Source organism: Scomber japonicus, chromosome 13, assembly GCF_027409825.1.
Source record: "Scomber japonicus isolate fScoJap1 chromosome 13, fScoJap1.pri, whole genome shotgun sequence".
Taxonomy (NCBI): domain Eukaryota; kingdom Metazoa; phylum Chordata; class Actinopteri; order Scombriformes; family Scombridae; genus Scomber; species Scomber japonicus.
This window is the reverse complement of record NC_070590.1, coordinates 20,869,924-20,895,319: the sequence shown is the minus strand read 5'-3', so window position 1 is coordinate 20,895,319 and position 25,396 is coordinate 20,869,924. Positions and strand designations below refer to the sequence as shown.

The following is a 25,396-nucleotide window of genomic DNA, read 5'->3' as shown; positions in this document are numbered from 1 at the left end:
TATGGACCATCGGATGTTTGTTTAGTTTTTAGGCCCAAAGTAGTTTCCTTCTTGAATTATTCATTCTGGGGCTGAAAACAAAACGTGAACCCCTTCATGCTCAGTTACGCTTTTCCATCTGTTAGAATTATTTTTCTGTGTAACAGCTTCATATTTCACGCCCTGATGACATCACAGTCCTGCGTCCACCATGCTGCTGATTTTCAATTAGCAGCTCTCAGTGCGGTCATCAACACCCAGCAGTGTGTCCCTCAGTCTGAAAATAACATGAAATCTATTAAATCTGTTGTCAGGTTGACTCTAGAGAGCAATGAGTGTAACACAGCCATTCGTCCTTCTATTTAACAAAATCATATTTAAAAGATTTCTACTTGTGAAGAAGTATGCTTTTGGCTGTTTTTGCCCTTGTAAATGGAAAAGCTGCAGCACAAAGGAGAGAGGAAGCAATGAGTGGACATTGCCCCCTGAGCCACCAGATGTTGCTGTAGTGCAGAAATGGCCTATAAAGACTTACAGGAGGTCTGATCAGTATCTTGAATTAAAAAGCTGCAAAAACCAGCCGCATTTTTTTCACTTCCTCCAAATGTAGCATTTTCCTCTCACAGCATAAAAAATATTTTACTAATATTAAAATAATGATTTGGCACCATCGCATGTGCTCAGGACAGGTGAGACTGTACATCTGGTTACAGTGTGCAGTGCTGCAGAAACTCCCAGAGCTCATCCACATGTGGAATTTCTCACTTGTGTGTATTTTCACCATTTACAGGCTTGATGGATAATATTTTCCATGTTCCCACACTCACAGCTATCTGTCATCTGGTTGAACATGAACCTTTCTCCAACTCCACACCCACCATGTTAACTGGTTCACTGCATATTTACTAGATATGTGTCATTGCCATTCATGGAAAAAATACTCCTCTGATTAGAGTCTTCAGTATTGTTTTATTATCAATGAAGAATATTCATCAGGAGACTACTGATGTCTCCTGATGATAGTGTGCTTACAGAATATCACAGAATCAATGGCCTCTGTGTTGGGACACATGGACAAAGGCAGCAGCTCCAGTCCAATATTCAATTATTAAATAGTTCAAACTGATTTACATGATAACAGAAGAAAAAATGATAACAAACATTATCTAGAAGTCAGAATTCCTAATTTTAATAATTAATAATCCAACAAATTAAGTGTCAATTAAAACACAATTACTATGTAAACCTAGAGATGAAGAAGCAAGTAGTATGAAAGCTGTTATAAATACATTTTAAATTAAAGGAAACTTACATATCATATACACAGATCAAAGTATTGGAGAGATGAGGCACCAACATGAGTCCAGCTACCTGCTTTCTTCTCAAACATTTACAGGTGAGCTGCCTGTTTATTATTTCAGAGGTTCTGCCCATCCTGGAAGTAGTGAGGCAGTTAGGAGGAGGTATGAGGATATTATTTATTATATAAATTATATTATATTACAATGATTTAATGAAGCAGTTTATAATGTTGGATCTGGTCAAGGTGGAGTTCATTTTTACTATCTTATATACTGTTTGATAGGTTAATTTATACCAATAAGCCCCTCTGTAAAGTAACTATAGCTGTCAGATGAATACAGTTGAGTAATAAGTACAAATATTGTGTCTGATATGTAGAGGACTATATGTATAATGTATAGCATTAAATAAAAATACTCAATAAAAGTACAACGAGTATCTTAAATTGACTCACTTTCCACCACTGGCTGCTGCAGACTCAACCTCATTTGCAGCAGTGATGTTTTTAATTGAACAAAAATACATCATACACATAGAAGATTAGGAGGGGCAGGGGGTAGCCGCGAGTCAACAATAATGCTTTACTTACAGTAGTAATTTACAGGAATAAATCTGTCACGGAAAAAAAGTAAATCAATTGTTCTTTATGGATGTTTAAACATTTAAGCCCTAACCTTAACCCTTTAGTAGAAACCCCCAACTCTTAATTTGATAAAAGAGGGTGAGGTCTAATCAGCTTCTTCTGATTGATTATATCATCTTCATTTTGTGTGTTTTTTAATACAGCAGTTGACTTGATTGGCTTGGTTACGAAGTATACCATTTCTTCAACTGAGATAAGAAATAGAAATAAAATCAAGTAATAAATGAAGAAATGTGGTGAGAGTGGATCCTCAACACAAGTGAGACTGTGGTAGCTGACTGCTCATGTGAGGAGGAAACAGGAAATATTCAACTGCAACATCAAACCACTCTCAGGTGGTGTAAATCATTAACCCTGCACACCCTGGTCCTGCTAATTAAATAGCAGCCTCACAATTGGCTGTCCTGCAGTTAAAATGACCCAGAGCATATCTGACACACACACATCTCAGTGCTTCTCAACACCCACGTATTCATGACCGATGGGCTCAGCTTATGACTTCACACATGCCAGCTCCTCACAGTGTTATCACGTTTGATGTCATGGTCCCATCCAGCCAGGTCCTGACTTGCTCTTGTCAACCAGGCTGGAATGCCTGGCAGGGAGTGCCTCCTCTTGTTGTCATGGAAACCTCTTGGATGTACTGTAGCTCCTGTACTGAAAGGAGGACACTCTCAGAGTTTACATGTTCACCTGTCTGAGGATAAAACAAAACAATAAGATGTGTCAGGACTTGTTCCTCTCCTTTCTCTTTATTGAGTCTTATCATGTGAGGCATCAGAGTGGAAGAGATTTACATTCCACTGCTGCTTGCTGCCTGTTTCGCTTTCTGACATATTTTTAGAGAACTCAAACATCACCCAGCTTGAATTAAAAGCAATAAATCCTCCCACTGCTCTTTAATGACTCTCTTCTTCTAGACTCCATTCCTTTGCTCCCTCAGGCTTCACTGTTCTCCAGGATTTTTTTTTTGTATCATCCCTCCCTCCTTCCTTCCCTCCTCTTAATCCTGTCTTGTTCTTTAGTGGTAGAGAGAGAAATTTAGAGAATTCCTTTCAGTGACCACACCAAACTCCCCAGTCACATGCCCTCTTTTTCCTTCCCGTCCTTCTCCTAAATAAGGAATTCCAATTTGAGTGAGGAAAAAGAGTAAGAGCAAAATGGGCGGGTCCTAGAGTGAAATAGGAGGACCTGAGTGCGTATCTCTTTCTTTTACTCCCTCGCTCTGTTGAATGCGGTGAAGTCATATAATTCAGACAAGGGTGTTTGCTGTATTTATGATAGCAATCCTGTCCAGAGCAACCTGCACTGTGTTGTAAGACAGAAGCAGCAGCAGAAGAAGAAGAGCGGTAACCCAGCAACATTAAGCCTTACCTGCACTCACCTGAAAGCTACTACATAAAGTAAGTAAATACAGCTTCTAGTTTTTCCTCTTACCTTCATTCATCAATCTCAGTTTCATGAATCCTAACAGGCAGTTGGAGGATTTTTTTAGTGCTTTGTGGGGTTTGTGGCTCACTCTATACAGGAAACGTGAAAAAAAAAACAAGTGTAATGTATCATACACCCCACCCTCGCTGTGTGTCTCCCTCTCTTTTACGCTCAAGTTAATGTTTAGCTCCTTCCGGTGTAGATTTGATGCCTTATGAATGAGCCACGAGTGTCAATTCTTGTGAAAGTCTTATCTACTTTTATACTCTTCACATGTGCTCACCGCAAAATGCAGGGCCTCATATTTTTTTTTTTTTAAGGAATGTCAGCAGGTTCAGTTCAGCCTCTGACAAATCTCTCACCAGGAGCACCTCAACATGTAGTCAGCACTCTCTAATAATATGTAATTTTCTAGTTTAATAAATACTCTGCAACAACAGGCCCCTGGTTCAGGAAATGGCAGTAAAATTCTTTATGAATCTCTCACATGTGTTGTCACATGTATGGAACATGGTCAAGTTTTATGTGCAAGCGAGTGCTTCGGACTGTTAGATAACTTAGACTATGACTTTACATTGTGATGTATGGACTGCTCTCACATCTTGAGTGATGTAGTAACACAGAGCATTGAACTCACACACGGGGTCAGACACAGGATAAAGGAGAACATGACTATGAACACTGTAAAGGAGTTTAAGCATTTAGATCCACTGTTTTCACATCACAAAGGTTTTAGAATTACCTTTTTAAACCTTTGTTGAACTAAATAAGTCACTGATGAAATCACAATGAGTTAAAATGATATAATTTTGACTCAGAAAGTAACTGCAGATGCTGTTGTGACAAGAAAGTTTATCAGCTTATAAATTATGACACCCAAGATTTAAGAATTCACACGGGAGATGAGTGAACTGTAGTGTCTGAGTAAGACACGTAACCCTTAAATAGCACAAGAGCTGCTCTGTGAGAATGTAGAGGGGAACGTTTGCACATACGGTAGCAGTCAGGTATTAAAAAGTGCCACTGTGTGAAGGTAAAGTGAAGGCTGGATGGAGAAGATTGTGTATACGTTATGTAGCAGTTTTCACTTGACTATTATTTGAATAATATAATCTGAATAAAGGATTATAGTGTGATTCATACAGCAGTTGAGGAGATTTTTTGGCCCAAAAGTTGTATAGTCATGAGTGGATGCCAACAGTCACACATAGTCACAGTGTAGAAACCAGAAAGCTAATTTGATGTGTTGCAACATGTTGAACAATAACACTGAAGTCCTCCATAGAGCAAAAGTTCAATGACAAAAGCTGCAGAACAAACATTTTACAAATCATCGTCACATTCAATTTGATGATCCTTTGACGCTGAGCCACGGGGAGTTTTAAAAGACAGACAAAGCTAATTCAATATTGCAGATTTTAAAGTATAATGATTGACAAAGAAAATGTGTTACCATAGTTACCACTTTGCAACTGTTTATTGACGTCCTCTTTTTCCGGAGGGGTGGGGGTGAAGCTGTGACTCTGTGATTACAAGATGTTCCCAGTAACTACCAGGCCACTCCCTGCTCATTTCTAAAGTGCACCGGACTAAAAAATCCTCCATAACACACGCTGAAACACCTGCACACACACAATCTGCTTGAATGTCCTGGCCTGGTGTGTGTGATTGCACTCTACTTTAGAGTTTAGTCCTGCAAGTGGTAGTTATGCTTAGATATAGGAAGATACACAGAGATGAACAGTGGTGTTAACCAGAGATGTGGCAACATGACCAATACAATCAGTAGTTCATGTGTAGTTCAGGGAACAAAGTGCAGGTCAGGCTAAGATTTCATCTGAAACAGTGAAATCTCTTGAGTTCATCATCCCTCATTGTTCACTCACATCAGGCAGAGATAAATTCAATGTTTGCAGCTGCTGGATCTTCTCTGGGCGTGTCATGACACCACAGATGAAACTCCTAAAATTGAGAAACACAGTGTTCAAGAGGTCGGATGTTTGGATATTTACTTCACCCTCGCTGTTGCTGTGACAAACTGGTTTTGAAATAGTTTAGCGGACAGGAAGAAGCCCCCCTTCCCCTCCATGCTCATGTAACCACTGCAACCTCAGACAATGAACAGAGAACACAAGTGTGATCTATAGCAGGGTTAGGGACACAATGGTGATTTGTCTACTACTATCCGCACATATTGTGTAAGACTGACAAGTCTCTGTTTTGCAAGGGATGCAGTAGGTGTGACTTTCTCCCCTCAAGGGATAAATGTACTTGCTTTATATTACACCCAGTTTGTCTACAAGAATAAAGTGCATGTATGTGAAAAGTTAAAAAAGTAAGAGCAGGAGGATTTCCATCAGCTATAAACATCTCCATACTATCTGCTTTCCTTGAAATTCAGAAATGTCACTGAATTGTGTAACTCAGTGATTCAGATCTGTAAAAGCAATTACTGCTGCGTGACAGTTACAATGTACCATTTCACACTTTCATGAGGCTTGATTATGTTTTTTTTTGTTTTTTTGGGATGTAAGAGCAGTTGCCATGGTGAGCAGCAGTATGTTATTTTGTTTAGAGTCCTGTATACACATAGCTAGCTTTGTCAGAGTGGGAGGAAGGAAGTGACAGCTGAATGAGCAAACAGGATGCAGGAAGCTGAGCAGTTCTGCTAAGGCCGACAGGAAACCCATGCTGCATTAATAAGTGAGATAGGCCAACCATAATTACTTACAGTGGACAGCATGGCTGAAATCCCTCAAGACATTTAGCATTTTTCTGTTTCTCTGGTGCAAAGTGTCCAAATGTTCAAAAAAGTGTAAAATAATGACATTATGATTGTTTACTACACTACTCATGAAAAAATGTCACAAGCCAAAATGTCCTTGCTGTTGCTTTTATGTCTACTAAAACAGAACACATCAGAAACCCAAACACACATGCACACATTAGGAGATTGTGACTAAAAAACAATTTGCTTTGACTGCGAGCCAGGACTGTGGGTGTGAGCAGGACAAGGCTTTGAATGTTGTTACATCTATTAAATACTCATATTGAAAAGGACATAATATGCTGTCAGGGAGCAAAGTTTGCTGGGCCAGTTGCCTATCTTAACACCAACTTTCCCTCCCAACAGGATCAGCATGGCAAACAAAGGACCCGCCTATGGCTTCAGCCGCGAGGTACAGAGTAAGATTGATAAAAAATACGACCCAGAACTGGAGGAAAGACTGGTGGAGTGGATCGTCATGCAGTGCGGATCAGGAGTTGGCAGGCCTGAGGCAGGGAAGACCGGCTTCCAAAACTGGCTCAAGGATGGATGTGTGAGTGTTGGATTGAATAAATAAAAATACTACATTGTAATCTGCGTTGTGTGCAGGCATACTAAGAGGGAACTGCTCCTTCTCTGTGTCTCTAGGTGCTGTGTGAGCTCATCAACAGCCTGTATGGAGCCAACAAGGCCATCAAGACCATCAAGAGCTCCGGCATGGCATTCAAGCAGATGGAGCAAATCTCCATGTTTCTTAAAGCTGCAGAAAACTACGGAGTAACCAAAACCGACATGTTCCAGACTGTAGACCTCTTTGAAGGTAAGACAATCAGCAGGCCTCTACTGAATTATTACAAAAGTGTGCCGTGGCTTTTTCCCTATATTTGCTGTGTGCTTTGTTCATTTGAGATTGTTGTGTCTTCAGGCAAGGACCTGGCTGCAGTCCAGAGGACCCTGATGGCTCTGGGTAGTTTGGCCGTCACGAAGAGTGATGGGAATTACAAAGGAGACCCCAGCTGGTTCTTTAAGTGAGTTTGAGCTTTGTTTCTCATGTCTACGCTAAGCTAGTCTCTGTGTGGAAAGTTGGTACAACAAAAATGAGGTTTGGACTGAGAAGAGTTGTGTGTTTGTATGTGTGCAGGAAGTCCCAAGAAAACAGGAGAGATTTCTCAGATGAGCAGCTGAGTGAGGGGAAAAATGTCATTGGTCTGCAAATGGGCACAAACAGAGGAGCGTCTCAAGCTGGCATGACAGGATATGGACGACCCAGACAGATCATCAATGACCCATGAGACTCTCCTCCTTCTGCCCTCTAAAAGGCCAGTCTGTGAGGATGAAGAAACTCTGACTCTTACCTTTGGCCATGAGGAAAAAAGGGGCCAGACTATTTTCAAGGCTAAACTGGACCAAAACAGGGACCAACGAGATCATGTGCACATATGAAAACACACGTCATGTTTAACACACTTTTGTTAATAGAGAGAACAAGTAAAACAATTAGAAAGTGCATTTTACACAGTGCTTTTACAAGCATTCTAGTGGTTTTTGCATGTTTCCATCTTATAATCAAATGTGCTTTATGTTACTGTTAACTATTTTCCAAAGGATTGGATTGATTTACAGCTCTCTGCATATCCAGTAGTTTCACTTCAGTTGGTGACTTGCTTGAGAGAGGTAATCCATCACATTCAACCTTTAGCTTTCATGTTAATGGTTACATTGCTGCCGCATGGTAATGCTCTGAGCAGGAACACTTCTCAAGGCTCTACCTACTGGTGCATTCAAGGACCCGAAATTTGAGAGTTTTTAATAGATGACATGCCTCTCTCTTTCTCTCTTCTCACAATGTAGCTATGGATTCTTGGATGGCAGGGTGTCCTTGAATGCGCCACTTAGAAGAGTTTTGATAATGCTCCCTGCTTACGCTAAATGTATGGTAATGATTGAACTAACTGCTCTGTTTTAATTACCCATTTCAAAGATGTGTTTTTGTTGAAGTGCCTGATTTATAAAAAAGGTTTAAGAAAAACAAACAATCATGTGTGTTGTACCTGCTTCATTACAAAAGCTGCAGTTGGATGCTCTGTTAACTCTTCCTAATCCAAATGTTGGACTTCCTTTTTGAGTTATATAACGACAATGATTTTGAAATAAAGTTCAATTTAACTGTAAAGGAGCCTCTTGTGTGATGAATAGACGAACTAAGATAATAGCAGGCTTGATTGACAAGGCTATTGATCGCACATTGTGCCAAAGTCACCATGTTGGGTGGTGTGTGAGAATAGGTAAACAGTCAGATATGAACAAATGTACATAGCAACCCATAGTTTCCTTCTGCAGGTAACCACAGCATAACACCTTCCCTTGTTTGCTTAAACCTGAGCTGTACAGAGATAAGTGGATGAGATAAAGTCACCAAAAAAGAAAAAAAGAAAAGTGGGAGGAGAGAAAATGATGTGTGTGTGTGTGTGGGGGGGGGGGGGGGGCGGGAGACAGCATGGATTTTTCCTGGCTGAGTTTCATCTGGGTGGATGGAACAAGAGGAACGAGGGGGATCACTATCTCCTGCCAGGGTTTTGTTTATACTGCGGTCTTGCTTGAGTGCCGACTAAGCTGTTCAGCATGAACTGACTCAGAAAAAGGCCAGAGATGGAGAAGAGAAGCAACGGAGATAGTAACGGAAGAAAGAGATGACAGGAAGAGAGAAGGCATTAGAAGTTGTTTTTTAAAAAGAAAGAATCCAGATGGAGTCAAACACCGATTAAAATGAAGGTGATGGAGGTCAGAAAGAGGATAGGTCAAGACTGAGCAGAGGGATGATGAAATCAAAGAGTATTTCCAAAAATGGATTGATTGTTACAGAGGAAGGGCAAACAAAAAGACTTCCTTTTCCCTTCCTCCTTGTTCTCCGTCTGTTAACAGGAAACTGTGTATGAAGTATTTATACAGGGGACAGATTGGTATATTGTACATTTTTGATAGAAACCGAAACAAATGAGCAACTATTACTTTCCAAATAATGGCTATACAGCCACACTTCTCCTGCTATCATTATACTAAATACTTCATAAGGTTTTTGTTTTTCTACAATCATTTGTTTTTATAATGCCCTCAATATTAAGTTGCAGCACATTAGTATCTGTGGGGCTGTCGTCTCAGCTGGAGTTTAGATCATTATAATTGCCTGAAAGTGTTTATTATTTCAACACTAATATTTATTTCAACACTAGCAGACTAGTGTGCTTTGGCACAAGTGAGCTCTTCATATTCTCAAACACATCTGCTCAAGTTTATCTCAAGGGTGCCTTCATGTAACGTGATGTAACTTTTGTGTCCTTTCACTACTTTTTAAAACGGGCACCTTTTTTAAAAAAAACATTTTTAGTCAGTGAAACGCAGCATGTCAAGAAACAAAGATTTCGTAAGGTGTCACATCTGAATAGATATTATTATTAATTTGTGTTTAAATGTTGTGTCGTGTGTTATCATCACAGGATGATGATTTCAAGGAAACAAGAAAGATTTTTGTCGGTTTCATCATTCACTCCAGATGTTTCCTCCTCTGTCTCAGTCATTTTAGATGCTGCCATATAATTTCAAGTAATTACTGTTTTTCAGGGCATCATAACAAAAAAGTTAAGTTAGACAAATGTTTTATGCAAATAATCAAAACAAGGTTGTATTTCAGAAATGTATTACACTATTTTCCCCTTTTGTTTCTGAATGGATGAAAGCAGATGTGATTCCTTTATCATGAATTGTGCCATGAGCACTGCAGCACTGATGACATTTACTTCATCATTTATTGACTGACACAACAAACTTCAACGTGTATAATTTACTCCCTGACTTTGCAATCTTATCAGCTTTTGTTCATCAGACAATAGTGAAGTGTAACTTGTTGATTAATTAATGAATCAGTTTATTGGCTCATGATTAGTTAATGACTCATTTATCATTAATTGATCTTGTTTTTTTTTAAACAAACCTAATAATAAGTGTTGTAAAAGATTCATTGATCAGTTTGAGAGATGTGATTGATGCCAAATCAGAGCTGCAGAGAAACGCTGGTTAATTGCAGCAGCAGTTATCGAAGCTGGTTGTGAAGAGAGAGTTATTCAGTCTCGGTGGACAAACCTGAGAGGAGAAAGCTACAGTTTCCCTCTTTTTCTATGCAGGTATCCATGAGCATGAGCATGGCACCGTACTTCACCCCTTGTAGCACTGCAGTGGAGCTGCTCAGTAAAAGACTCTGACTTGTCTACTTGCAGAAATGAGGTTGCGTAACTATGTAAATGTGAGGTTAAATCGAACACTGTGTGACTTTTGGGCTGAGTTTTAAGGTAGATAAGATAATATTCTCTATTTTCTTCTGACCTGACAGTGTGGAAAGCAGAGGAAATTCATTCAATTGGAAAACACACTTGTCACATTAGAAATATTCCCCACACTAAAGCAAACATATCACTCAGTGCTAACTTTTATAATTCTTATCTTAAGCCTAAATCAGCTAGTTTTTAGCCGAGCAGTGGTGTCTGACCTTTATGACACAGGAGCTATTTTTTCTCATTCCATCAGGGCATTAATGAAAGTGTGGAAACACCAACACATCTCTGGCTTCACTGCAGAGGAATGTACTTTTCTGCCATACAGGGGCATAACATAGACGACGATAGACTTGAGGTTAGAGAAGTGGCCTTTTGACTGGAAAGATGCCAGTTTGAATCCGTAGACTGTCTGGGAAAATATGAAAGAGGAAGCTGATGTAACACCTTCACCCCCCCTGCAGCAGCTATGACCTTTCTGTTAAGCAAGGCACATAACTGTTATGGGTGGAGCCGTCACTGCTCCAGTGGAGACAGCAGACAGCATCATTAACGCCCACAGGTCATTTGAAAGTCTTTTCAAAATTCAGGAAACATAAATGTTGCACACTGGACAACAGAGGGAAAAAAGAAGAACATTTTCCACAAATCTACCACAAAAGGCACATCGTGAGCCCCTGACGTCCATATAGAGTTTTATCACTGTACAAATTTGAACCAATTCGAGCTGAACTATTGTAGCCCAGACCTCTGAATCAATTTCCTCATATCTGAATAGTTCAGTGATTCAAGTATATGAAATCACAATCGCTCTGATTATCAGGCTAGAACTAATGCTACAGTTAGTGAATCCAGTAAGGTAGAAAACTCATTAACTCATACGAGTGACGTGCTGGAAAAAGATGTCGCCTGGCTCCAGTCCCTGGGAGTGGAGCTGCTGCTTGGCAACATAACATGCTGTGTTAGTGAGTGGGAAGCCAGTGAGGGATGACAGTATGTCTTTATCACAGCACTAGTGACTCCTACTACTTGTTCTGTCTACATTGCTACAGTTGTTAGTTAGTCTGAATGTCACACATCTCAGGATCAATCCCTATTTTGGAGAAACAATGATTTCACATCAGTTATATTTTGACCAATTGTGTCTTACAATAGAGCCCTCGATGAGAGGGGGAGGATTTTATTTTGTTTTGCAGATGTCTGGATGCATACAATTTCAGGAAGACATGTCAGGCCTGAGGTTATTCCCAAGTGACACGCCCCATTCAAAAGACAATGCAAGCAAATAAACCTCAAAATAAAGGAGGAGGACAACAATTGCGAGGAGTTGTGGAATGTGAGAAAAACAGATGATATGTTTGTGGCATTTTAAATCCTGCAGATAACCACACAGACACAGAGCAAGCCAAAGAGCAGTTTTGTCCTACTGAGTATTTGGCTCTGAACTACATTTAAACACATAAAATCAGCTTCTTATCTTAAGAGAAATTGGCTCAGGCATTAATGCAACATTAGGCTTCTTTGATTTGTATGCAGCAGGATGATGTCAATTCAAGGTCATGATGTGATGCTACAAAAGGCTGCGGTTGAGGAAGGATTGCCCCTGGTGAAAGGCAGAAGTAAGTAAGACAGCCTGACCCTGAGACCCGAGACCCGCTGCATTAGCTTTAGGAGCAAGACAATTATCGAGAGCTTCAGTGCAAAAATCAATGGATACAAATTAATTTCGATAACCTGCTTGTGGAGCAGAAAGACCACGAGGAAATTTTGTGAACTCTTCTGATGAGGCAGAGGTGGTGTTACACAGATGTTAATGCTGGTATAACAGCTCTGATTATAGATCAAGAGGGTAACTATGAGAGCGGTTGTAATTTTGGCACTGCAAGCACTGCTCATTTGGCTTTCCAAGTAGTGTAATTTGCTGTGGAGATCCTGTATGTATGAATATGGTTTTCAAAATGGTCACATGCAACTGTGAAACAGAGAGGTGCTCAGCTGGAGACTTCAGGCTCAGAACAGCTCAGCATGGATGTCAAATCAGCAGGTAAATCAGCTCTGATTGTAGCTCAAGAGGCTAACTGTGAGAGCGGTTGTAATTTTGGCACTGCAAGCACTGCTCATTTGGCTTTTCAAGTAGTGTAATTTGCTGTGGAGATCTTGTATACATAGATATAGATAAATATATACTTTATTGTCCCCAAAGGGAAATTTGTTTTGGGCTCTAAGTGCTGAGACCACTGCCGCCATTGTATGTATGAGTGTGGTTTTCAAAATGGTTACATGCAACTGTGAAACAGAGAGGTGCTAAGCTGGAGACTTCAGGCTCAGAACAGCTCAGCATGGATGTCAAATCACATTCGATAAACATCATCTCTAGGCAACGACTAACATGATGACTGACTATGTGAGTGAGTGACTCATGATGTGTAAATATGGCTGATCAGGAACTAAAAAAGGGAGGTGCTGCGGTATGGGTATGACTGAATGTGTCGTTAACTCTTTTTGTGTCAGTGCAGTGCAAAAAAGGTAGGTCACAGGAGTATCAGGTGTGGATGGTGTTTCATCTGAGTCAGGAAGCAGGTGTTTCCCATCCAAACTGTTGGTATGAGGCCAACATCAAGATCTGAAAGGTGAACTCTCAATTGAAATATCATGAGAGAACAAACAGAGCTATCTGAACCTGTTAAAGTGACAGGTTCAAATGGCAAAATGTGTAGGTACAGTTAAAAAAGCAAACCTCAATTAAAAAAAAACAAACTCCTTAGTTAAACCATCTTTCACATCTATCTGTAACCTGCCAACACTCACCCAATCATTTCAACACTTGCTGTGCTGAAGATCTGCCATTTATCACCTAATCAACTGATGATGACAGTCTCTTTGTTTGACAGTAGCTGCTGCAGTGAAACTTGCAGAGGAGGTGTTGAAAGTGATGTGGCCTTTCGTCTGTACCCTGATCCTGGAGCCGCAGCCATTTGAAAGTGATGTGTCATCTGTGCCTGATAACGTTCTTACTGCTGATTCATAAGATTGCCTCAGTGACAAACAAGTGAAAAAATACCATTATAAGCACTGATATACTCAATTGAAATGTAATTATTATAAATATAAGGCTACAACTGTAAGATACTTCAATGCCTGTACATATCAACTTTTTAATGAAACAGTAGAGGTTTACCTGTGGTTTGACTGCATCATATAAACAGTAAAATAACATCTGGCTGTGGTAGTTTATTACTACAGCTAGAGGCAAACACCTAACAAAAATCATGTATGAAGGCTCTCCTAGTCAGCATAAAGAGAGCAATGACCCCTCGACTAAAAACTCTCTCCAGAGTTTTTGGGTTGCCTCAACTTCTGCTTTTGTATTTCATTTCCTGTGAAATCATGAAATGGATTGTGAAGTTATAACATGTGACAGATTTACTTTAACAAGGAAATGCCACAACATGGGACACAGCACATGGCACAAATATGCGTTCACATGGCTCATCGTTTATGAAACAATGAATTCTGACAGCCATCATACATAACATATTCTCATCACTTAGTAATTACAGAAACTGACTCCCTTCCGTGAAATTTAACTAATGTAGACTTTAAACAAACCATTCATTTACCAAGGAAGTAATTTAAGTTTATTATGTGGGCAGTTGTTTTTACAGTCTGAATCAAACACATAATAATTGGCAGAAGTGTTGAGTAAGACGGATTGCAGTTTCTCATACTGTCTTTGATCCAGAGTTTATAAGATACAATACTTTCTTTAACAGATGACATAAAGGTCTGATATCAATAAATATTTTTTTGTGTGCCTTCTCTATTAAGCTGCCAATCTTGTTAATACTGAACTGAGGCCAAATCTCAAACGGCACACAAGGCCAGATATAGATTTTATCAGGGTGTAGCTAACTCGCTGATGACGCCTTCGTCTCCATGGGGATTAGAAAGTTATCGTTTCCCATTTTCAAACAGTATGTTGATAGTCAAAGCAGTCAAATGTTTATCTATAGTCTACAAGGCCAGTTTTAACACTTATACAAACACTTAATGCATATTAAGATTTGGATCAGTGACAGTCTGAACATACAGTATGTGGTGTTTATGTGTCTGTAAGCCCCCTCCCCTCCACTCATTTCATGTTCCTAAATGTTTAATGTAAACACAGGAAAGTGGTTGTTAATCTTTTCTTTTTACCATTTCTGGAAATGTAGATTTATGATACACAGCTATTGTTTTCTTTCATTTTTACAGTTGACCACTCTTAAGATGGGGAAAAAGAAGTAACAGCTTTAATTCCTCCAGTATTTCTGTATCAGAAACATGAAATTTCTATGAATCAAGCATACATGACGTCAGACTTGATGTTGCTTAGCTTTGGGTTGAGCTGAACACTCAATAGACATTGTGAGACTCCACATGGACCAACTGTTTTAGCTGCACTGGGACAGTTTTGGGTCATAGTTAAAATTAATGGGAGCCACATCAAAAGTGAACAAATGGTTTATTAACTAGGTATTTTACAAAGTGCCAGAAATCATATACACTCCAGCACCCAACCTAAATGTTTAATAAGTATAGTTTTTACATGAGTCTAAGTCACCTCTGAGTGCTGCTGAGTACATTATTCCAACATTAGGGAGATAAACTCTGTGAAAGTAAATTAATTAAAGGCAATAAGGGAACACTGGCTAAAAGACAGGCAGCATGGAACAAGCAGTAAGCCTTCTTCAGTGTCTTTCTCAGCTTAGTTTTCTGATGAAATGGCTCCCTCTGTTGGTGAGCGTCTAAAACTGACACACAGCACTGCACGTTTTGATTTTAGAAGAAACAGAAGACAGCAAATGATTGGATCCTTGTTTTGTTTTTTGTTTTATTGGAATGCTTTTACCTCAATAAACGTGACAACGAGCCAAAAACAGTGCAAATACCGTATCGCACCAAACACAGACTCCCCCAAAATCTCAAACCCCTCTTCAAACATCACGTTCTCAAGCTTCACATCGTCTTATATACAAACCTGGGGGTCGCTTCTAGACATTCGCACAACTCCATCTTACATAACTCAGTATCACACAGACTGTACACAACCGTCCCCATGAACACATAAGGCACACACACACATACACTATTTAACACAGCACGCAAAAATGTGCAGAGCTTAAGACAGCAGTAACGTTGGAACGTTTCAATGCGCGGCGTGAGACTCTCAGCCACAATTCGAACACAACCGAGCCATGAAGGAAAAACAGCTACACACAGTATAAGCTCACAGACAAAATGGGTTTTCTTTACATGAGCTGTGATTGCTTTTAAGCGTGACAATATAGCCGTGTTCTGTAGCTTAGCCTTATTTTGCTTTTTATTTCTAAAAATATTCGGTAACTATGCCATGTAAGAGAAGTCCAGGGTCCCATGGTTAGCAGGGCTGGGTGAGAGTCAACTACAAATACAACATGGACAGAAATGAAGAGGAGGTGACAAAGAGAACGAAGAGAAAATACTGTATATCCATGTAATAAGGAGGGAGAGGGAGAGAGAGCCTGTGCTATATAGTCAAAGTTTAAGTCTATGAATATTTGGTTACATATCAGCATGAGTGTGACACAGACGCACCAAGTGACGACTTTATTTCGCTGACTTTAGTGAGAAACTGTCCACACATCAATGTGTATTCATAAGGAATTATATGATTAGCAGTGTAAGATGAAAGCAGGAGGATTAGAGCTAATCTGACAACTGCTTTTTCGTCTCAATCTTTTTTCTTTTTTTTAAAACTCTGCTGTTAAGAATACAATCAAGCGCAATCTGAAACGTTGGCCTGGAATGACATCCTAAAATATTCTGTCTATCCAAAAAATGTCCTTTAACTCATAAAGAAGGAGCACAGTTTAAAAAGCTGGCAGGATTTAGTGTAACGATACAATATTTTTGACATTAAAGTGAAATGTCAAGAGTGGCAGAACGAAGCGTGAATCTACAAATAACATGTAAAATACACTTGGCGGGTGTGACAGAAGCTTTGTATGTAAGCAGCAAGGTTGAGGGAGTTTTGGAAGACCTACATAGATTATCGGACATGTACAGTCAAGAGCATTACATCGCTAACGAATAAGTATGCATATATGATTTCCACTGACACTAACTCACTTAAACGCAAGCGTTGGCCGACTTTTATACACCAAAGCTGAGGCTCGTCTAAAACATGCATTCAGCAGCAGCAACGTTGGGTTTTAACATTTAGTTTAGTGACGTTTTAGTGACACAGCAGTATAGTATTGATCTAATGTAAGAGATAGTTTGCTCTCTAGAAAGCCACTGATCTATTTCATACTGATTAACTGCTTCCTAAGATACCTAAATAGTTACATATTAGGCTCAAATGTAAACATTTAGAAGACTAGGTGCTCCTTGTTTGGCTGAGTACATGAAATAGTACATATAAAGAACTGATACACAAACTATCATTTAATTTGTGTAGATAACTTTAAATGCAGATTACACTTTAAGCAAAATCATCTAATTGTGAGTCTTAATTTTTCATGCATGTACATCTCAGCAGTAGCCCCTCTGTTATTAGAGATTTCCAACCTTTTTAGCTTGTGGACTCCCAATTGAAGGATTTGTAGAGGCCTGGAGATGTTAAAGTGTCCAGAGACCCAATTTAATCAGTTTTATCCGGTCTAGAAACTAGATTGTGTTTTTTCTATTGAGTCTCACATCAAACTTAAGTTGTGTCCATGGCAGAGGTGACAGAAGGAAACACTCATTAATTAATTTGTGTGTGTGTGTGCCACTGCGGTCGCAAATGATTTCAGTATATCTGTCTATTACTCACAGACGTCTGACCTTGGTAAATCTTTTTGCAACAGAGCTTACTACTGCAATCACAGTCTGTAGTGAGGTCTCTCTCCCTCTTCAGCGCCTCTCTGCACCCAACCCTCCGCTCATGAATGTGATCCCGCACCCCTCCCAGGCCCACTCACATCAGGGTGCCTCCTTCTCCTGTGAGTGAGCCCTTCCTCCTCCTGATACCAGAAGCATGTCTCCCCCGTCTCCCAAAAGCAGCGAGTGAGACATGCCTCTGGATAAATGTGCTGCTCGGCCACGGCCCTCAAACCAGTGACGCCCGTCTCTCCTCTGGCGTTTCCTCCAGTATCTGATGCAGCAGATCACAGAGGGGCTTCGCAATTGTGCGGTAACCCGTCGATGTCAGGTGGAGGAAGTCGAACATGTCCTGCTGGCTGATGGTTCCATCAGAGTGGACGAAATCTCCGCTTACATCCAGGAACTGAGCCTGACCCAGTCGCGGCAGCCAGGAGCGCAGAAACTCATTAACGGCAGCGTTCTTCTCCCTCAGTGGGTTTGGACGCTCCCCTCGAGGCATTAAACCCTGAGGACAACAAAATGTTTCCACTTACACAGAAAGGCACTTAGATTTAAAACAACATTTTGCATTTCATTTAGTTGCTATGAATACATTTTGTCACATTGTTAAAAGTGTCTAAGTATTTAAAACTATTAGTCATTTTTTCCACTGAAATCCAAGAGCACATACGGCCGCAAGCACAAAAACTCAGTTATTATTTATGAAGGACGAATCCGCAGTTTGTTCATCTGCCTGGAAGCTGCATTTACTTCACTGGAATAAAAAACAACACAGTGTAGGACTATTACGTCTCTTGAGTCGCCTGAGTCTATCCTCTTTTCATTTAAAACATGTTTTTAAAAAATATGTCTTTAGTTAAACAGGACAATTAGCAAATGCTATGATTCATTCAAGCATACAGTATGAAGTTAAGCAGCACATCCACACTGCAGAGCTGGCCACTTGTATGAGAAATACTCTACATACCAGGCACGTCACTCCAAATCACTTATATTTTTGATTGTGCTGACATTGGTGTTAAAGACTAATAATCAACATCAACTCTGTTGCACAGCAGCTGTGTTCTTTGTTTTTAACTGTGGTTTTAACATTTAAGGTCACTGACTTTAACAGTCTAAACATGGTTCAGTGTCTCACCAAGTCTTGAATACAGAATATTAACAACCCAGTATTTTGCCGAAAAAAAGAAACCAGGAAAAATATGTTAATTTCTAGATGCCAATAGAAATGTTGGAATCAAACAAGGTGCAACAAAAGACAACTAAACTTACCAGTACAACTATCTTCGCCTTGGGGAGGCTGGAGGTGAGCAGCTTTGCGATGGCAAGAATCCCACCTGCAACTTGCTCTGCTGTGTGTTCGTGATTGTTGGTTCCAACCCACAACACCACCGCCTGGACAAGACCACAGATACACACTTTGTTCACTTTGACAAAACATGTTGTAATCTCCAAAGCTCTGGTCAAAGCATGATATAATGTTATAACAGCAGCATGTTAGCTATCAGTTGCTTTAAGTAATTGAGTTCTCATGACTTGATATCTGGCTAATAAGTGAACAATGCAAGCTGTTTATATCATTTGAACAGTCAATAAGGTTAGGGTGAAACAATAAGCTGCTACTGCTACAATATTTTCCAAATGCATGGTGCAACTCAATAACATGACTGCTGAAGCCACAAAAGCTGTTCTGGACAAGACTCACTGATGACAATGACCCAGTAGACCACCTGCTACTGCTACATCCAAGACGAGAAGGTCAGGAACACCTACACCATCTACAAGACCATCTCAACATCGGAGGTAAACATGGCATTGCATAATAAACTGGAGGCCCTCTGTGCCTGCATCAGTTTCCAATGACATATCAGGAACTATTGTCCTTTGTTTCACCGAAACTAGGCTAAATCTACCACACGAAAACAGTACCAAACAGGGCTGCAGGGCCCTGCTAGGAGTGGTTTGTTCGGCTGAACACACAATAGGCTGTGCTTTACTCTGCCTGACGGATCTTTACTCCAGGCACTGCAAGAATAAGGCTAGAAGAATAATTAAAGACCCAACCACCTGGAAAACAGCATTTTCAAAAGCATCCGAGAAGCAGCGCTCCTCTCTGCTCCACTAAAAATGTGCACCTGGTCTATTTTTGATGGAACCCAGACCCAGCTACACAGACAAGATCGAGCAGGGCAGGAAGTCAGACAGAGGAATCAAGACGCAAGACTGCCCCCCAATCATACACATATATTAATAACTATTCATATTCTATTTAAACACTTTTAATGCACAAATTGACAGGATTACAGGATTGTACCTCGTGTTCTGACAAACAAACTTGACTGAATGCATGTTTTTTGTGCATGAGGGACAGATAGTGTATGTGGAAGGTCTCTCTGCCTCAGACAGACACAACAGTGTACAGATAGTAGATAACATGAGTAAAATATCTTTGAAAGAGCTCATTTTGTGTGTGGCCTGTAAAAGTGTGTATACAAGAGGTAAATTAAATGACTTTTCCCTAAACTGATGATCTTAGTCTGCTTAGTCTCTCACCTTGGGACGGATGTTCTCCAGCTCTCCATTCTGCAGCCTCCACAGCACATTACAGGTGGTGTCACCTCCAATGCCAAAGTTAAGAGCATGAAGAGGAGAGAACAACTCCCTCCAGACCTATTGACAGAAAATCACAAATCTGTATTTAATACGAGCTTTCTCCGATATTTCGACTATAGCTTGGTCTATTTAACATCAGAAAACTGTGGAAAATGCCCATCACAATACCCTACAGGGTTGCTTTATTGCTATATAACATACACCACTGATTCTACTAATCTACATATCCCATAGTAAATCTGTGTACAATTTACTATCAGTTCAATGAATTGGTTTTACTTTGTTCTGTTTTACTTTATATTTACTTTATATTTCGGTCTTCTTTGTTTTGTCAGAACTTTAAGCTGGTTGATAACATAATGGGGGCTAGTCCTTCTTAAATGGACTAGTCATGGTGGAAATGGATTTTGGACTTTCCTGGTAAGTATTGCTTGGGAGGGTTCATTTCAGTGCCACATTAGATTGTGAAATTGAGGAAGATTCACACAGGTATTTGGTTTTTGATCTAGGGGGAGAGAGGTCAGTCAGTCTCTGGTGATTAATTTTTTGGTGCAGTGCCGGTCCTTAATGAATGGCCTTGATTTTTGGAGCTCTATTCCCCTGCTAGGGTTCAGACAACAGGTTCTGCTTAAGGAATCTGTTGTCATAGTGTGGTGTTGAGCGTAAGTAGATACATCTGCTCGGGAACACCTGCTCGGGTTCTGAGAGGTCACTGGTTTAACCAGTTGCCTTCCCATAGCACTGATTTAGAGAGCATCATGCAGATAATTCTGCTCCCAATAAAACCCTCCTGAATGAGGAACACTGCAATAAAAGCAGAGGTGGTTGGTTATTAATCAAGACAATAACTCCCATGATCCTACACTACTTCACAACATCATCAATCTCCATCTTTTATTGTTTCGATTGAGAGACCCCTAGTGGCAGAAAATTACATATTGCATGCTTAACATAACAACAGTCAAAAGGAGTAGTTAATGCTTAAATGAGAACATGACAAATTGATGCAGCACAGGCAAGTTAAACTGGAAGTGATGAAACAAAAAAAATCAGCACACAAAATCGGAACTGGAAGGCTATAAACTGAAGCTGATAGACGAGGAAAAGCTGTCCGGTGTGGGTGCTGGTCTGGAAGAAAGTCGACTTAACTTTAAAACTAATCTGCAATTGCTTCCCGGGTTCACAGAAAAAGATCCAGACCTGTTTTTCTCTTTGTTCGAGCAGGTGACAGAGACCCAGAACTGGTCTGACGAGGACTGCACACTGTTGTTACAATGCCTCCTCACAGATAAACATTTATCTACAGTGATGCAGGGGGTACGAACTGGTTTCCAAAGCAGATGTGCATCATTTTAGGAATTGTAGCAATTGTAGCAGTAAACTAGGATAACTGCAGTTAGTTATTTTGGGTTGTGAGAATTTTGTAGAATTAAAAATGCTTATTTGTTGTAATATTTTTCGGAGTACCTGGTCGGTCTCTGCTCTTATGCAGGGAGTGTGGGTGAGCTTTCACACATCTATGCCCTCACTACACCACTGATACTACTGATATACATGTATCAGACAGTAAATGTGTTTATAGATTACTTACTATAGTTTAATTAGCTTAGGTGTGTTTTCATTTTTGTGTGCTCTCCCTTGTTTCGTCTGGACTTTGAACCGATTTATTATCATAATAGTTGTCGACTAATTTTCTGTCAATCAATTAATCGGTTAATTGCTTGAACAGCTTTAATGGATGCACCCTGTTTGCTTTGAGCAAATGTTTTAAAGATGACTTTGGAGGGGGGGGGGGGGTGGGAATGATTATCTTCAGGGGGAGAAACCGCAGTTTTGTTAGACATGAAAAAAACCCTGAGATTTAGAGTTAAGCAAAATGAAGAGGCAGCTGCCACGTGAGCAGTCACATGTCCTGGTGTAGATAGGTAAATATCTAATCTCACCTCATATTGCTGCATTAGTTGTATCATCGAATCCCCCACAAAAAGCACGTCTGGTTCAGCATCTTTACACTCCTGCACAAATCTTGTGTGCTGTAAAAAACAAACACAACACAACAGAGTTTGAGATATGGTCCATAATTTTGACAGACAGGGTAAATAAATGAGCATTTACATGTCAATCACAGTAAACAATACAATTTAATCAGTTCCATATGAGGCCTTTCAGTCTGAGTTAACACCCTTGTGTTATTCTAAATCTTTTTCTAGGATAATACTCATTAGCCTTCCTAGTCGGACAAAATCCTGCAAGCTCATCACAGACAAAACACATCTGGTACCCCATCTGATAGAGAGCTTGAAGTAAAGCACACTGTCTCAGTCCTATTAGCTTTGGAGGATTAACCTTGCAAAGACATAAGAAGGGATGCCACAAAAACAAGAAAGACAGCAGGTCTTGGGAATAGGTACAATTCATGAGCACATGATTTTTTTTTCTGTAAGGTCACAACCCTAAAATAATGATCATCCACAAGAATCTGTAAAATGCTGGTTTACATGTCAGCATGTGGACATGACCAATACAACACTGAGCTTTGGTTTTTGTGCGCAATTGGAGAGTTAGAGTCAAAATGGGATGTTGTCCTCCGTTTATATTATGAGCACTCAGAGCTTACAATAATGTGAAAAACATATCATGTAAAGTGTCCAAAATTAAGAGTATGACAATGGTGCAGTCCCAAAACAACTCAGTGTTTCATCTACAGTTGTGGTAGCAATAAAAGGATTCAGTCATGCATGACTCTGCTGGAAACTTTTGTTTACGTTTTATTCAAATCTGATTTGAGCATGAAGAAGTCCAAGAATAACACAGCCCTGCAGAGAAACAGTGCAAGTTATCCACATGTTAATATGCATTTCAGCCTACATACAGCCTGCATATAAGCAACATATCTGGTATTCATGATACATGAGGATAACAGGTGAATATTTCTCACACTAATCAGAAATACCACTGACCTTTGCACAGGCACAAGGAGTTGAAATAGAAACATAGAAACCATTGAAGCATTGATGAAGGCTGTTCAAGAGCTCAAACTACTGCTTTAATCATTTTTTGGGTAAACAAAATTGGAGGGAAAAGGAAGGTGGGCACAGATTTTTTAATATGCTGTGTTTTCATCTGGATGATTGGACTGTAGATTTCAAGATGTGTTTCAAGGGTGTTTATTGACATACTCTTTTCTTTTACTCTTTGCAGCCAAGAGGTAAAGGATGTGAAGGGTGGGAGGATACAGCCTGCTGCTTTTGTTTGCTGAGTTGTTTCAGTAATGTTGATACACCTTATTATAATCACTGTTATTATTATTATTATTAATAAATGTACAATGCATATAATGTTTACTCTTCTCTCTTCTCCCACTTCTCACCTATTTTTGAATTATAAATTATTTTTGATATTATTTAGAACTACTGAATTTTGTGCATATATTTTGGCTGTTTTGCAACACAACACAGGCAAATTCAAAAAAGCAAACCTACATGGCAGTAAGACTAATTTTGGTGTATAGTCTTTGCATGTCCTAACCGTAACCCTAAACCACGTTTTTTTTAACCCTCGTATTGTCTTCGTTTTTACTACGCACCTTTTGTCCTCCCGGGTCAAATTGACCCAGTCTTGTTCAACTGTTTATAAAGTATGTAGTATAAAATGATCATCAGTTTTTTTGTTTCACCTTTTCAGTGAACTTGTTTCCAACACATTAACATATATTTTACATTTATTTTTGTAATATATGGTATGATAGCCCCATTTACATAACAGTATACCTCATTTTTAAGTTTAAAAAAAGCAGAAATTCTGAATTATTTTCACTATGGTTTTGATCAGAGACACACAAGTTGATGGAATACCACAGATTAGTATTTGTCAAAGTTTAGTCAGGATATTGTTTTGAAACCATTTAAATTTTTTTAATGGCCGCAAATAGTCACACCTGTTGTCCTCCCGGGTCAATTTACCCAGTCTTGTTGGACTGTTTATAAGGCATGTAAGTATAAAATGATCACACAATTCTGTGTTATACCTTTTAGTCAACTTGTTTCCAACACATAACCACAGATTTTACATTATTGTTTTGTAATGTATGGTGTGGTAGACCTCATTTACATGAAATGTCAAATTGACCTGTCTAGTTCGACTGTTTATAAAGCAGAAAGTGTCAAATGATCACACCATTCTGTTGCATATTTTTAGCCAACTTCAATCCAACTCATTACCACATATTTTACACCTCTTATTCTTTTTATTATGCTTAATTTATGAGCAGTAAACCTAATTTACATGAAATTATACCATGCTTTTGACTAAAATAAGCAGAAATTATTACTTATTTTTGGATAACCACTGACACTCCAAAGGGGTCAAAATGAGGTCAAGAGGCTGTGATATAGTGTAGGTCATCTTCATCATGCTGTCTCAGAGTGAAATGTGAAATGCCCCAAGGATGCTATACACACTGTCTTTTGTTTATTATTATCTTGTCCCCAATTGGGGAAAGGCATATCAAAGGTGTAGCTTGTGTTTTGGCCCAATGTAAAAGCCCAGTGCTTTAAAGTGTGTTTGAGTGTGTGTAGCCCCATGTAGATAGATCAGAATTGTAACGAAATCAGGTTTACACATCTGTAGCTTTGGAGTTGTGTTCATTGTGCTGGAAAGTGCAAAAGCGTGACCAATTACACCACCAAATGTGGCCGGGTCAAATTGACCCGGGAAGACCATAGGTGCTATACATTTTAATAAAACACACAAAATTGAACAAAAATAGTCATAATTAATTTTACTTGCAAAGAGCATAGTCTGGGGCCATCCACGTCAGGAGGGTAAGAAGCAATAATAAAAAAAGAGAAAGAAACACCACCAACCTGTGACATCCACCGTTCATCTCCTTGTGCATCATCCACTGGCTGAGCCTCTGCAGCTGGGTTCAGTTCATCTCCGCTCATCCTGCATGGAGACACCACCGCCTTTATTACATCAAACCACACAGAGACAATCACAGGACGCGGGGGTTCATGTTGTTTCAGCAGCGGGAGGAAAGCGAGCTTCAGCACCAGCTAGCAGAAAGCATCGCTGTGCTGCAGCAGCTTAGCTTTGCACACAGACTGGCCTAATACGGATATAGGCTACTTTCGCTTTCAAGGCGGGAGCTTATAGATGACAGAGCAGATCGCATTAACCCCGCTGCCTTGTTATCTTACGTTAGCTCGTTAGCTGTCCTTAATATGAACATTTGCAGATAAGACAAGGCAACTACCTGGCTGGCTGGGTGTAGGCCGTCACCTCTCGGCTCCTCTCGGGCTTGTCTCGTCTTCAGCACACTGTTGTCCGGGTAGCCGATGCGGCTGATGCTCGCTGGCTAATGGTTAGCTGACTCCAGCTAGACGAGACAACAAAAGGTGTGTCAAGAAGGCAAAGTCTGCAGAGAGAGTACGCGGGGAGAGCGCC

General features: G+C 39.9%; 2 protein-coding genes across 3 annotated transcripts; one reads left to right on the top strand and one right to left on the bottom strand.

Annotated features, from left to right (window-relative positions):
* Positions 1-3,139: 3,139 nt before the first annotated feature.
* Positions 3,140-8,295, top strand: LOC128371455 (transgelin-like). The gene is made up of 5 exons (XM_053331782.1): positions 3,140-3,327; positions 6,489-6,675; positions 6,771-6,942; positions 7,048-7,150; positions 7,264-8,295. The coding sequence occupies exons 2-5, from the start codon at positions 6,496-6,498 to the stop codon at positions 7,412-7,414; spliced, it is 606 nt and encodes a 201-aa protein (XP_053187757.1). The 5' UTR covers positions 3,140-3,327; positions 6,489-6,495; the 3' UTR covers positions 7,415-8,295.
* A 6,911-nt stretch (positions 8,296-15,206) lies between these two features.
* On the bottom strand, positions 15,207-25,396 carry pafah1b2 (platelet-activating factor acetylhydrolase 1b, catalytic subunit 2). 2 transcript variants are annotated; one of them, XM_053331466.1, is made up of 6 exons: positions 25,206-25,396; positions 24,814-24,915; positions 21,892-21,981; positions 19,889-20,005; positions 18,608-18,730; positions 15,207-17,840 (listed from the first exon to the last, which is right to left on the bottom strand). In XM_053331466.1, exons 2-6 carry the CDS (start codon positions 24,892-24,894, stop codon positions 17,562-17,564), a joined length of 690 nt encoding a protein of 229 aa, XP_053187441.1. In that variant the 5' UTR covers positions 24,895-24,915; positions 25,206-25,396; the 3' UTR covers positions 15,207-17,561. The 2 variants fall into 2 exon arrangements, with proteins under 2 accessions (XP_053187441.1, XP_053187440.1); XM_053331465.1 differs by having other exon boundaries at positions 24,814-24,895.